Below are 15,455 nucleotides of genomic sequence, written 5' to 3' on the forward strand. Positions count from 1 at the left end.
ATTCATAGCTGTTAGTTTAGATGAGGTTAATTTAGTCATTTTTCTTTACATAAATGGTATCTGTAATGAATTTTATGGATTCTTTCCCAATCTTCATTTAACTTCTTCCACATGTCTTTTTAGCAGCAATTTGAATGGGATTGATTCCTCACCTGTTTCATGGATGGGCTAAAGCAATTTAGTACATCTTTAATTACCGATAGGAGTGGCATGTGTAATAGTGTGTGATAGATTGTCTAGAACTGTTGCATTCAGGTTTGTTCCTAAAGGGAAACAAGTCTGAGAAAAAAGCTTGAACACGTAAGTCCAGAGACTCAGAAGGAAATATAGCTAGGGCCCCGATCAGACCAAACCTAGAACTAATTCTTCCTTTGGACTTTGGAAAGTATCTTAATCTTCTTGAGCTGCCATAAAGCAATACCACAAGGAGATTTATTATCTTATAATCGAGAGGCTGGACAGTCCAAGATTGGGGCTGCCAATACTGTAGGTTTTGTGAGAAAAACTGTCTTCCTGGCTTCACTGTGTGCACATGTGGCCTTTTCTCCATTCATGTGGAAAGAGAGGAAGAATGTGGAAGCTCTCTGGTGTGTGTCTCTCTTTATCTCTTTTTTTCTGATGTATCTTATAAGGACATTAATTCTGTCAGATCAGGGTCCTATTTTTACTGACTTCATTTAAGCTTGATAACCTTATAAAGGCCCCACCTCCAAATTCAGTCTCATTTGGGGGTTAAGGCTTCAACATATGAATTTAGGGAGAACAGAGTTCAGTTCATAGTAGGGAGTATAAAATCCAAGTAGTCTCAGTATTGTTTATACCAGTTTGAGTTAGGTTTTCTATACTTGCATTTGAAATCATTTTAACTCATAGTGATCCTCGGGGACAGTAACTCTTGCTTAACAATCCTCAAAGTTTTGTAGCAATTTATGATCAGAACATACAATTTCCTCACTTTCACCCACAGGATTTTGTTAATTTTTCAATTTTGTCAACCAATAACTTACATATAAGCCTATCTTCTTTTTAATATACACAGCTTTTACTGCATTTTAAGTTAGTAGTTTATGTGGTTACCATTTTAGTTTGTAAGAAAAAACCCTTCAGGTGTTGTGAAGGTATAAAACCATTAAAAGATATTTTCTGCAATAGCAGTTTTTAAGAGGAAAATTACTTTTAAAATAATGAATTTCTACATTTCAATACAGTTCCCTAGTTTTCAGCATTTTTCAGTGAAAGAATAATATGCCCAAGCAGTCTTTTAAGATATGTATTTAAGACTAGATGTTTATTATTAATTAACCTCAGATTGCTATAAAACAGTGACAGTTTTGCATTTGGCCAACTAGATTACCACCAGAGGATATTTTTGTGTCATTAGAAGCCTACTCTACAATATAATCTATATGACTTTTTGTTCTGTTGAATTCTCATTTTCCCTAAATAATATCACCTGTTGAGTTCCATGATTTGTTTGTTTGTTTTTACATTAAAAATCATTTTTTAAATGGCCATCTTATAAAGATTAAATTCAAGTTAATATTTAAGTCCCTATGCTTCCCTTTTTATCTCTGTAGCTCATATACTTGCCTTAAAATGTTTTTATTTACTTTTCTCTCCTTTTCTTTTTTACCATTGGGAGGATTATACTGAAAGGAGTTCAGCCTTTCAGATCTTCTGGCACTATTATCATACAGCATGATTTTGTTATTGTTGTTGTTATTTTAGTAAACTCAATAGTACTCACCCTTGCCCCACACCATTTCTAAACCAAGGAGCAATGAAGCAGTGAAAGCTATCGTATAAAATAATAGCAAATGAAAACTTGAAAGAAAGCAATGAAAACTTTTTCTCTGACAAACTTATCACAATACAATTAAAAGATACTAGTGTGTGCCTCTTTCCACCGTCTTGGAGCCCTTGGAGGCCTGCTGGGAACAGGACTTCTAAAAGGCAACTATGTCTGGAAGGCTGTGGTCCAAGGCCATTTTTGCTGGCTATAAGCAGGGTCTCAGTAACCAAAGGGAGCACACAGCTCTTCTTAAAATGTTTATGCACGATGGACCAGCAGTTGGCGTAATGGCTCTGTCGCTGGACTCCCATGTAGTCGATCACAGTTTGAGTTTTGGACCCGCTGGCTTAAACTTATGCCATGCTCATGTGTGTGTGTGCCCCAGATCCTGAGAGGAGGATGGAGGAGAAGGGATTGTGGTGTGGCCATCCCCCTTGGGGGGTGATTTCTTGCTTTCTGTCTCTCTCTCTCTCTCTGTCTTTCTGGTAAGCACACATGCCCTATAGCAAAAACTTCTCAAAAAAAAAAAATCAGTTGATGCACGAGATGAAACAATTCTATTTAGGCAAGAGGTGTTCTTATGTGTACAAAGCAAAAAACAACACAGTGAGTCCTGGTGGCAAACCAAATAAAACCAGAGTAATCTGGGGAAAGGTTACCCGTGCCCATGGAAGCAGTGTCATGGTTTGAGCCAAATTCTGAAGCAGCCTTCCTGCTAATGGCCACTGGACAGAGAATCTGTGTGATACTGTACCCTCGAGGAATTAATATAATGAAGAGTAAATAAATAAAAATGGAAAAAATAAAGATACTTATATTTGATGTTACCAATTAACCTTGGATTTAAGAGACATATTAGTAGGGAAAAGGTAACAGAAACAGATAAACCCAAAAAAAATTGCAGTCACTTAATATGGTTAAAGTTTACTTCTTCCTCATGAAAAGTCCATTGGGCAGAAAAGAGCCATTGGAATGGACAGAATGGTACCCAGGACACTGTACAACAGTCAGTTGAGAAATTGAGATGGAAATTCTGTCATTCTCTGGCTTCCAGGATTGTTAATAAAGACTGGGATTTTCTGGTAGTTACAAAAGGGTGAATGTAATTTTGTAACTGTGATGGATAAATTTGACAAGTCTTTTTATTCATTTACTTGTTTGTTTTAATGAAGCATTTGTTCATAATAAAGTAGTTTTCCTTTTAGTATAGATTTTTAAAAAGAGCTAGAACTTTAGTTTGCAATGTAATATATCACAAATCAAGGGCATTTATAGAGTATTATCTTGGCAGAAGGATAATAATGCCAAATAAGACAGATACTGTGATATGTTTTATTAGGTTTTCAATATTTATTAGAGATTATTAAAGTATTATTAAGAAAAATATTTTCTTAAACTATTTATTGGTTTTGTCACCCAATTTATTTACAGCATCATGATCTTTCTTGATTTTGTTGCTAATCTAATAGGCATTATCATAGCATTTACTATAAACCCCTAAGCTGTGATTCTCCTCAGGAAAATAAAATAGATAGCTGCATTTTTAAAAGAATTATTTTATTTAACTTTATTTATTTAGTTAGTTAGTTATTTTTAATCTAACCAGAGGGGGACAGAATGAGAGTGAGAGAGAGACAGAGAGAGAAAAGGTGAGAAAGCAAGCTACCAGGTCTGGGACTCGATCTTTGGTTGACTATGTGGGAGTCCAACGCCCTTAACCACCATGCCATCTGCCAGCCCCAGAGAACTGCATATTTTTATACTGCCCTGCAGCATTTTAAATGTAATGCTTTTCACACGGGTCTTTTTTTTTTTTTTTTTTTTTTTAGATCTCTTCTGTTGAATTTCTACATTTCAATACAGTTCCCTAGTTTTCAGCATTTTTCAGTGAAAGAATAATATGCCCAAGCAGTCTTTTAAGATATGTATTTAAGACTAGATGTTTATTATTAATTAACCTCAGATTGCTATAAAACAGTGACAGTTTTGCATTTGGCCAACTAGATTACCACCAGAGGATATTTTTGTGTCATTAGAAGCCTACTCTACAATATAATCTATATGACTTTTTGTTCTGTTGAATTCTCATTTTCCCTAAATAATATCACCTGTTGAGTTCCATGATTTGTTTGTTTGTTTTTACATTAAAAATCATTTTTTAAATGGCCATCTTATAAAGATTAAATTCAAGTTAATATTTAAGTCCCTATGCTTCCCTTTTTATCTCTGTAGCTCATATACTTGCCTTAAAATGTTTTTATTTACTTTTCTCTCCTTTTCTTTTTTACCATTGGGAGGATTATACTGAAAGGAGTTCAGCCTTTCAGATCTTCTGGCACTATTATCATACAGCATGATTTTGTTATTGTTGTTGTTATTTTAGTAAACTCAATAGTACTCACCCTTGCCCCACACCATTTCTAAACCAAGGAGCAATGAAGCAGTGAAAGCTATCGTATAAAATAATAGCAAATGAAAACTTGAAAGAAAGCAATGAAAACTTTTTCTCTGACAAACTTATCACAATACAATTAAAAGATACTAGTGTGTGCCTCTTTCCACCGTCTTGGAGCCCTTGGAGGCCTGCTGGGAACAGGACTTCTAAAAGGCAACTATGTCTGGAAGGCTGTGGTCCAAGGCCATTTTTGCTGGCTATAAGCAGGGTCTCAGTAACCAAAGGGAGCACACAGCTCTTCTTAAAATGTTTATGCACGATGGACCAGCAGTTGGCGTAATGGCTCTGTCGCTGGACTCCCATGTAGTCGATCACAGTTTGAGTTTTGGACCCGCTGGCTTAAACTTATGCCATGCTCATGTGTGTGTGTGCCCCAGATCCTGAGAGGAGGATGGAGGAGAAGGGATTGTGGTGTGGCCATCCCCCTTGGGGGGTGATTTCTTGCTTTCTGTCTCTCTCTCTCTCTCTGTCTTTCTGGTAAGCACACATGCCCTATAGCAAAAACTTCTCAAAAAAAAAAAATCAGTTGATGCACGAGATGAAACAATTCTATTTAGGCAAGAGGTGTTCTTATGTGTACAAAGCAAAAAACAACACAGTGAGTCCTGGTGGCAAACCAAATAAAACCAGAGTAATCTGGGGAAAGGTTACCCGTGCCCATGGAAGCAGTGTCATGGTTTGAGCCAAATTCTGAAGCAGCCTTCCTGCTAATGGCCACTGGACAGAGAATCTGTGTGATACTGTACCCTCGAGGAATTAATATAATGAAGAGTAAATAAATAAAAATGGAAAAAATAAAGATACTTATATTTGATGTTACCAATTAACCTTGGATTTAAGAGACATATTAGTAGGGAAAAGGTAACAGAAACAGATAAACCCAAAAAAAATTGCAGTCACTTAATATGGTTAAAGTTTACTTCTTCCTCATGAAAAGTCCATTGGGCAGAAAAGAGCCATTGGAATGGACAGAATGGTACCCAGGACACTGTACAACAGTCAGTTGAGAAATTGAGATGGAAATTCTGTCATTCTCTGGCTTCCAGGATTGTTAATAAAGACTGGGATTTTCTGGTAGTTACAAAAGGGTGAATGTAATTTTGTAACTGTGATGGATAAATTTGACAAGTCTTTTTATTCATTTACTTGTTTGTTTTAATGAAGCATTTGTTCATAATAAAGTAGTTTTCCTTTTAGTATAGATTTTTAAAAAGAGCTAGAACTTTAGTTTGCAATGTAATATATCACAAATCAAGGGCATTTATAGAGTATTATCTTGGCAGAAGGATAATAATGCCAAATAAGACAGATACTGTGATATGTTTTATTAGGTTTTCAATATTTATTAGAGATTATTAAAGTATTATTAAGAAAAATATTTTCTTAAACTATTTATTGGTTTTGTCACCCAATTTATTTACAGCATCATGATCTTTCTTGATTTTGTTGCTAATCTAATAGGCATTATCATAGCATTTACTATAAACCCCTAAGCTGTGATTCTCCTCAGGAAAATAAAATAGATAGCTGCATTTTTAAAAGAATTATTTTATTTAACTTTATTTATTTAGTTAGTTAGTTATTTTTAATCTAACCAGAGGGGGACAGAATGAGAGTGAGAGAGAGACAGAGAGAGAAAAGGTGAGAAAGCAAGCTACCAGGTCTGGGACTCGATCTTTGGTTGACTATGTGGGAGTCCAACGCCCTTAACCACCATGCCATCTGCCAGCCCCAGAGAACTGCATATTTTTATACTGCCCTGCAGCATTTTAAATGTAATGCTTTTCACACGGGTCTTTTTTTTTTTTTTTTTTTTTTTTAGATTTCTGCTGTAGGGCACATGTGTTTACCAGGGAGACAGAGAGACAGAAAGCAAGAAATACAATTCAAATATGAAAAATTATTTTCATTTGATAATTTTCTCATTCATAGTATTTATCCCAAATAGTTACATGTTAATGATTCATTATGAGATGGTGGAGACTTACTGAAATTCTCTATAAGGAGTTTAAATTCTTTCTGATTTAAATTTTATGACCCAGGACCAGCAAATGGCATAATGGTTACACAGTAGACCACAGTTCACAGTTACATCATTGGTCCGACGTAGTAGACCACAGTTTGGACCCGGTGGCTTAAAACCCACTCCAGGCCCAAAGGCATGATACCCAAAATCCAGAGAAGAACATTGAGAAGGGATTGCAATGTGGTCATTACCCCTGGTTGGTGATTTCTTGCTTGGCCATCTTCCCTGGGGTGGGGTGGGTGTTGATTTCTCACTTTCTGTCTCTCTCTCTCTCTCTGTCTCTCCAGCAAGCACACACTTTTGACAGCAAAAAAATCTCTCTCTAAAAAAATTGTTGGTATTATCAATTGAGATGAAAATCTGTTGACAGAAAAGACCAATTTGTTTACTTATGTGAAAGTTACGATGACCTTCAGTTGCAAAGAAATCCCTAGGGAAAGTGTCCACTAAAATGTCGAATATTATATAAACAATAACCATTATTAATATAAACATTTTTATTAGTATCCAAGCCAAACACCATATTACAAGAAGTAAAATGAGGATTAGAACATGAGGAAATTGACATGGAGGTGGCTGCACTGACCACTTGGTCAATGAACTAGTGAAGCTACAGGGTCAGTATGGGTAGATTATTGTACACATTTGAGATTTCAAATTAAGATGAAGTAGAAAGAACGAGATTTATTAAAAATCCATTTCCTTTTATGCTGGCAAAAAAAGAGCTAGAGAATAGATAGGGAAACAACTGTTGGGAGATATTGCATAAACTCAGAGCTCCCAGCAGATGGGGAGGAGAGTCTGTGCTTTAAGTAGTTGGATTTCATTTATGGCTCTATTGTTGCAGAAAACCAGACACCAAGTAATGGAAAAACAGCAGTCAGATAGGAGAATCCTTTTATTATGCCGGTGGCATGGAAGAGTTAATACTCTGAATCTCCGCCCAGGCTGAGAGTTAGACAGTCTTTTATGGGTGAATTAGGGAGGGGCAGTTTCTGCATGTTTGGAGTGTCCTATAAAGGAAGGAGATAAGTGTCTGCCCTAATGTGGACCTGGCAGAGAAGCAGAGAATTCAACGTGCTCAATGCCTCTGGTCACTCAACAGTTCAGGGGAGGGACAGCTATCTCGCAGGGGAACAGAAAGCCCAGGCAGCTATCAGCCTTGGGTTGCTTCAAGGTTGCTCGCAAGCTCCTCCGTATCAGAACAGAAGGTTCAGGCAGTTGTCAGCCTTAGGTTGCTCCACATCATTATCATTTAATCCTTGTGTGGTTATAAGCAATTTATTCCAAACTTTCAGAGCTCTGGATTCCTTTTTTCCTTCCCTCCCCTTCCCTCCCCTTCCCTTCCCTTCCCTTCCCTTCCCTTTTTCCTTTCCTCTTTGCCTTCATTCCCTTTCCTCTTTTCCTTCCCTTCCCATCATCCCATTCCTTCTCTTCCCTTTCCTTCTCTTTCTTCTTTTTAACTTGTTACTAGAGGGCACATGAATTTGCTAGAGACAGACAAGGAGAGGAGAAAACACCCCTATGGGGCCTGGTCACCCTGCAATCTCTTCTCCTCCAGTTCCTCCTTTTGGAGTTTTAGGCATTTAGGCACATATCCCACAGAGCATGTTTCTCAAGCTGCAAAAGTCAAGGACTCAACCACAGGATTGGCTGTCTTAACTACCTGACCTCCAAGATGGCCTCAATTTCTCTTTTTCTTTTTTTCCCCTTCTCTTCTCTTTTCTTTTCTTTCTTTCTTTTTTTTTTTTTTTTTTTTTTTTTTTTTTTTTTTTTTTTCTGGAGAGGTTTCTGCTATACATTGTGTGTGCTCACCAGAAAGTCAGAGAGAGACAGAGAGACATAAAGTGAGAAATCACCCCCCCCACCCCCCCAAGGGCAGATGGCCATGCCACAATCCTTTCTTCTCCATTCTCCTCTTGGGATCTTGGGCATGCACGCATATGTACTTGGTGTGAGTTTAAGCTGCTCAGTCCAGGGGTTGAACCCTGGTCAACTACGTGGGAGTCCACTGATGTAACTGTTACGCCATCTGCTGGTCCTAATTTCTCTTTTCTAAAATAAGATATTATTATCCTATTTTGAAGCACAGGAAGAGAAAATAGTAGTACAGAGTTGGGATTAATCAGTCAGATTAATTTCTGTTAATTTATTGCTCACATATATCTCTGTCATTTGGTCATTTGTCAGTCTCAAATTATATTAATAAAGTAATGTTGCATTTTAATAGCTTATTGTTTATAGTACCTAATACATTAGACCCTGTGTATGAACTTTGTAATTGGATTATTTCTGAATTTAAACATGATAATATGCCAGGGTTTCTCAATCTCAGCACTATTGATGTTTTGGGCTATGCAGTTCTTTGTTATTGGGGACAGCCTGGGCCTGGTAGGTTATTTGGCAGCTTCCATGACTCTACTCAACAGAGGTGATTTGTGTCCTCCTCCAGTTGGGACAATCAAAAACGTCTTCAGACATTGCCAAATGACCTTTATGGGGAGGAGACAAAGTTGCCTTTGATTGAAAACTACGGAAATATGCTCCACTCTAAAAGAGTCAGTAGTAAAAATCAAATGAATGAACATGTGTGACAATTGATTTTATAAAATTGCCGTATTTTATGACTCCAACTAGATTTCAGTTATGATTTTTTGTTGCTTCATAAGACCAATTGAATTTCAAGTTTATATTCCTCTGAGAGAGAGAATTGCAAAGATATAACATATAGCAAGAAATATGTTTTTTTTCTATTTGTATACTTTGGTTTTACTTGAAAACACATTTTAAACATGACAAATTCATTTATTTTTGTTTGAATTATTTACTGAGACAAAGTGTTTACTTCTTTCTGTATTTTTATCTTCCATGCATCCTTTCATTAAATATTTAAAATATAATTTGAATAAAAAATTATTTGTGTTTTATTTTCCAGTTGCTTTTTATCCTTATTGTTGGTGGCTGCTGTGGTATGGAAGATCAAACAAACTTGTTGGGCTTCTCGGCGGAGAGAGGTATCAGTAATACTATTTAATCTCTCTTTTTTTTTAAAATTTAAGCCAACATGTGGATCTCTATTACTTAATTAACATCCTCTTTTTAAGTACATTTGCAAATCAGTTTTATTTCCCAGATTAAATAGATCAACATAGTATATTTTGGCCTGTAGAGCAAACTTTTCCACTGTCATTTTAAGTCAGTATTTTTAATAGTAATGGTTACTTTTAAAAAATAGTTTTACAACTTATAGTGAATGTAAATACTAATTCTGCTTGTTAAATAATCTGTAATATCTTTAGCTGTTTGGTTGTGCAGTAAAAATATTTTCCATAAAGATAAATCTGAGTAGTGAATATGTTTGGTCTTAGAAAATATTTTATCCTAGAAATTTACTGTAATATACTTATTTATCAATTTTTTTCATATCTTGATTATTTGATAATCTAAATGTATTTAAAAAGCATATCAGTTTGATTCTTTATCAGAGTTAATCATGTATGGTCTTTGTAATTCTAAAATTAATAAAAACAGTAATACTCTTTAAAAATAATAACTGGGTGATATAAATATATAATTTTAACTTATATTTTAATTACCTAAATGGAATAAGGAATTAATAATCATCTGAGGAGCAAAAATATCCAGTAGATTTATTGCTTGTACATCATTTAATGAAAAATCAAGTTTCTGTTTTTATTAGTATTATAGTAGCATATCTATCAGTATTAATGTTAGTATTCTAATATTAGTGTTTTCAGTATTTTATTTTCTGTTGTTTTCCAATATATTTTTGTGTGTATAATTTTGTGCAAGAATGTAGAACAGCAGCATCTTTGTTTATTATCTTCTTTCATCCACCTATAAAAATATTTAGCTATTTCAAAAATTCCAGAGTATTCTAAGCAGTAAAATTAGTAGAGTAAATACATGAACTCTTAAAATTATTCTCCTATTTTCAAGCACCCATCAAAGCTCACTGCCCACCTATATCTACAAACTTGAATCCCTCTCCCCCAAGTAAATCATTCATCTTAATCCTCTCTGATTTTGTATATATATAGCCAGTGTAACATTAATGAGAATTTACTTATATATACCCATGATAAAAGTGGTCCAGTTGAAAAGGAGTGTATTACATATAAATACTGGGCAGGTAGTGAAATTCTATGTGAAAGCAAATAATCCTCCAGACATGTTAGATAATCTTTTATAGTAAAATTATAGATTAAGAAAGGAGAAAAAATAATGTAGGTAGGGAGTATGAAGGGCTTCCCTAATGGAATAGAGCAAGTAACAATATACATTCCTAATCATTAGAAAAGAAATCACGATTAATCAGGGAGCCTCCATTCTCACTGCATTATGATAAGCACTGTTTTAATATCTAAATTTAGCATCGTGAAAGAGCAGGGTATAACTGTGTCATTAACTTGCATCTGACTATGAGTAAGTCTAGTTGAATTTCCTTACCTCTAAAAAGAAGGGTTTATACTATACTAATTCTCACTTTAGAATCATTTAGAGACCTAGAAGTATTCCATACAGTAGGTAAAGTTTAGAAACAATGTGTAATATTTGAAAAAGCTAATATGAACAGTTCACTTACTGTAAAAATTTCACATTTCTCAAAAATGACAATTTTGGTTAGTGTTATAAAATTCTATTATAGTAATGCTGCATATTGCATATTGATGAGATACTCTGGCAAGCTGATAAAACCTTAGTTTTTAAATATTAATATTAACTTATTTTTTGAATAGACATAAAAATCTTTCAAAATATGTGGTATAGGAAATAATAAAAGATAAATTGTAGTGGAAAACTATGCCAGGGACTGCTGGGCCAGTTCTGAATCTGTGCTTATAAATATTCCTGTGCTCTCTGGACATCTGCTCAATAGAGTGCCCTTCTTTCCAAAACTCATCTAGGTAGTGCTTCTTTCTATTACGTAATATAATAATTTTTGTATTGAATTTGCTACTCTACTAAAATAGATAATCTGTCTCACTGAGAGGACATGACATAGTACAATATTGTGTATTAAAAAACAATTTGAAGCCCCACTGCAATGGTGCAAGTGAAAGGGTGCCATTGTTTGGTAGCTGAGGCCACAGGTTTGGTTCCCCATTGAGTTCTGGACCTGGCGGCTTAAAATTTATGCTGGGCATGTGTGCTTGTGTGCCCAAAATCCCAAGAGGAGAATGAAGGAGAATGTATTGTTGCATTGTCATACCCCCCGGGAGATGATTTCTCACTTTCTGTCTCTCTGTCTCTGTGGTGAGAGCACATGTCCTATAGCAAAAATATCTCTATATAAAAAATATTGTCATGTTTAATAATCTTCATTTTTAAATTGGATTTTAATAGGTATCATGACCCAAACACATCAAGATCAAGATATCATAATTATCCTTTGTAATGAAGATAGTTAATCATATATAGTAGTTGAGTAACTGGAGTGGAAATATTGTTCATATCTTAATAGTTACATGAAGTTAACCATTTTCGGTTAAAACTACATGTTTCGAGTAGTTTAACTGTAGAATGTCTCAATTAAACTCTAACTGCAAAATCCATCAGATAATAGGCAAAGAGTACAGTTATTTTTATTATACCATATCATTAGCAACTCTGTGTATTTGAATGATTACTACATTTCTTTACACTTACATGAATTATTTAGGTACATTAAGAAATAAATAAAGATTGATTTGCTTTCGATAAAGTTTAGTCCAATTAACCATAAAATCTTATATTCCTTATACACTGAAACAAATTTATCTGTATATACATGTATTTGATCTATATGTGTTTAATACTAAAAATATGATTGTTTATCTGAATTTTACTGAGCATCCCATATTTTTATTTGCTCAATCTGACAACCCTACTTCTAACACAAATGCATACCCAGGAGCTCAGTGGTAAATTTAATCCCATAAAATCTACATGGACTGAGAAAGAAAGAAAGGAATAATTTTCCAGTGTAGACTCTTCATTTGTTTTCAAAACCAAGGGGATTTACACTGGACAAACAAATATAAATCATTACTCTTTGTACTATCTTTCAAAGTTTTTAAAAAGAGGGCCAGCTGGTGGTGTGGAAGTTAAGGTATTGGACTCCCAAATGGCCAAATGTAGTTCAAGTCCCAGACCCGGCACCTTGCTTTCTCACTTTACCTCTCTTTCTCTCTGTGTCTCTCTCTGGTGAACATGTGTGCCATATAGCATATTAAAATAATAATAATAATAATAATAATAATGAAGTTAAATAAATAATTCTTTTAAAAATTTTAAAAAGAAATGAACTCTTTGACTCAATAATTAAGTCAAAGTTTATATTCTAGGAATATGTCCTAAAATGTATACCTGCCTACTTTTTTAAAGTATATTTGTTCAGTTAGGGTTGAAGGATCCAAGAGACCCTAAAAAAGAGGCCATATCAGTCCAGCTTGTTGAGTAAGCGTTTAGTAGAGAAATTTATGGGCAGAAACAAAGTTATAGTCAGCCATAAGATGAGTAGGTCTCTAACTCCTTCATCCCCAAAGCATATGCTTATATGGTTAGAAAGCTAGTTGGTTGTATGGGATCTACATACAGAGAGGCATTTGAGGACTCTGTAGAGTAGCTTTGAGTGTCAATACCTATCTTAATTATAATCAGGGATGCATCATCACTCCATGGGCAAGGACAATAGGTATGTTTACTCCAAAACTTAACCTATACTGCAACCTTGGGAATGATGTCAAGAAGTTTGGGATTAAATGCTGGACAAGATAGCAGATTAGTTTTAAGGTGGGGCCACTGTGGTTCCACCAATTCCACATCTGTAGTCTGGTGCATAAAATGTCATGTGCTCTCCTCTTCTGTGTTAGTTCCTGAACCTTTGGAGGGGGCATCTTTAATGGCATGTTGTATTAATTTTTGTTCTGCTTATAGACAGAGGCCACAGCAACAGTAAAGACAATAGCAGACCAGAGTGCCCAGGCAAATAATAAGACACAATAAATAGTAACTTTTGCCACTAGGTTTTCTATTTATTTATTTATTTATTCCCACTTGTTATTATTATTATTATTTTAAATTTGACCAGAGAGAGACCAAGAGAGAGAGAAAGGGAAAGTGACAAAGCAAGCTGCCAGGTCCAGGGCTCGAATTGCTGTCAGCCATGTGGGAGTTCAGTGCCTTTAACCACTATGCCACCTGCTGGCCCATTGCCACTACATTTTCTAATCAAGGGCTCATTGCCTGACATGCCTAGAAACAGTCGTATTTGTTACCAGTTTTGATTGATCATGATTTCTTTTCTAATGATTAAGAACATATATTGTTACTTGCTCTATTCCATTATTGCATGCTCAACTACCAAAGAGACAAGAGGTGAAGCTCAAGTGTGTCTCCTTAATCTTAAGTATGCACAGAAAAATTTCAGGGGTCCATGAGGGGAGGGGGAAGAGGCAAAGGGAATTTTCATAAATATTTATGTGAGGACATATGATAACATGCATGCATGTTCAATTTGGGGTAGAGAGTTTATTTTAAACATAAAAATATTAACTCTCTGTGTCAAAAGGTAAGCCTTAGGGGATGAAAACACCTAAAGCACAGCCTCTTTAATCCCAACTGGAACCAGTCTGGGGTCCATGGACTCTTGCTTTTATTGGAAAAGTATATTGGGGTTATCTGTGGAGTTGAACTTCATTTATCACTGACTAGTTGAAGATTAAGAGGAAGACTGTTTGATTGTGGGATAAATTGTTGTAACCATTAATAAATTTTTCTGCACAGATGTAAAATATTGGGCTCTGGATCTTTTCATTGAGGGGCCTCTCATCTTGGGATACATTCCAGTAGTAGTCATGTTTCCTGCCTCTTGGTTCTATTAATAGGGAACTTTTGGCTCCTGTGGTAATCAAGGTCATCTGAAGGCATTTTGCACAAGTTGATACATTTGTAAAAGACAACTTTGTTAAACAGCCTTCCTAAGACAGAAGGACTGGAATCTTTTATATAACTTCACTAAGAAACTATTGAGATGGCTATTATGAGAAAGACAATTAGAAGCAGAAAACAAATGTTTCATGGGTACTTGTTGGGGTAAATATTCTTTATCCAGAAGAATAGTGGTGGTGGTGGTTGTTACTGTGTAAAGCTGTCAATACATATGCTAAGTTAAGGGATTGTGCTGAAGGGGCCCACCATATGTATCTGAAGGACAAAGATTCATGGATTGTTATGTAATTGGGTTTCAAATAACAATGTTTACTGACCATGACTGTATAGGCTGGTATGAATTCACCACCACCATATTGATAAATGAAGGGTTTGGGCCTAGGCTTTAGTAGGATCAGCAAGAACCCCTTTAGCTAGCCAAGAAACTTGATTCTACTGGGGAAATTGCCATTTCAACCCCAGTACCCATTTGAGCATCCCTACCCCTTGTATAATGGTTCCTGGAACCCTGAACAGCATCTGACATTGATCATTTTCCAATTTACACAAAAATACATTGGGTTGGACTTTTTATTTATTTACTTATTTTGAGAGAGAGATATTTTTGCTATAGGAAGCAGACACTGGCTGGAGAGACAGATGGAGAGACAGAAAGTGAGAAATCACCTCTGAGGGGAGATGGCCATGCCACAATCTCTTCTCCTCCATCCTCTTCTTGGGATTTTGGACAGGCATGCTCTTGTGCCCAGCATGAGTTTAAAGCCACAGGATCTGGGATGTAAACCATGGTTGACTCTGTGGGAGTCCAGTTCCTTAACCACTGCGCCATCAGCTGGCCTTGGGTTGGACTTTCTCTACTGACCTAGTCATAGGGATTCCTTTTATTTCAGGTTCTATACACTAATGTATCATTACCTCTGTGTTTGCATCAATCAGTTCGAAGTTTATAATAGCCTTCGTATAACCTTTGCCCACTTGTACAAGATGAGTATTTGCAAAACAACAGATTTTTGTGGCTTTAGAAAGTTATTTTTTCTTTCAATCATTCCAGAAGCCTGGGATAGCAATTGGAATCTCCAGTGTATATCCTTATCATGTGCCCAGTTCTGTACATCTTGTCCCATAAAATGAGTATCAGTATGCTGAGGATGACTTTATGTAACACTACATCATTCTAAGCAACTGATGCTCAAGGCTTACTTTACTCTTTTACAGGGAAAGGCCTGCAT

The 15,455-nt window shown here is 35.6% G+C and overlaps 1 protein-coding gene across 1 annotated transcript in view; it reads left to right on the forward strand.

The window, feature by feature from the left end:
- Nucleotides 1–15,455, forward strand: part of LOC102488238 (attractin-like protein 1) — a gene marked incomplete at its 5' end in the record, with an annotated part of 503,763 nt that overhangs the window by 305,154 nt on the left and 183,154 nt on the right. Inside the window, 1 exon segment of the mRNA XM_006165552.2 lies at nucleotides 9,209–9,287. Within this exon segment, the coding sequence (XP_006165614.2) occupies nucleotides 9,209–9,287 (79 nt within the window).

Source organism: Tupaia chinensis, unplaced genomic scaffold (assembly GCF_000334495.1).
Source record: "Tupaia chinensis unplaced genomic scaffold, TupChi_1.0 Scaffold143963_1, whole genome shotgun sequence".
Taxonomy (NCBI): domain Eukaryota; kingdom Metazoa; phylum Chordata; class Mammalia; order Scandentia; family Tupaiidae; genus Tupaia; species Tupaia belangeri.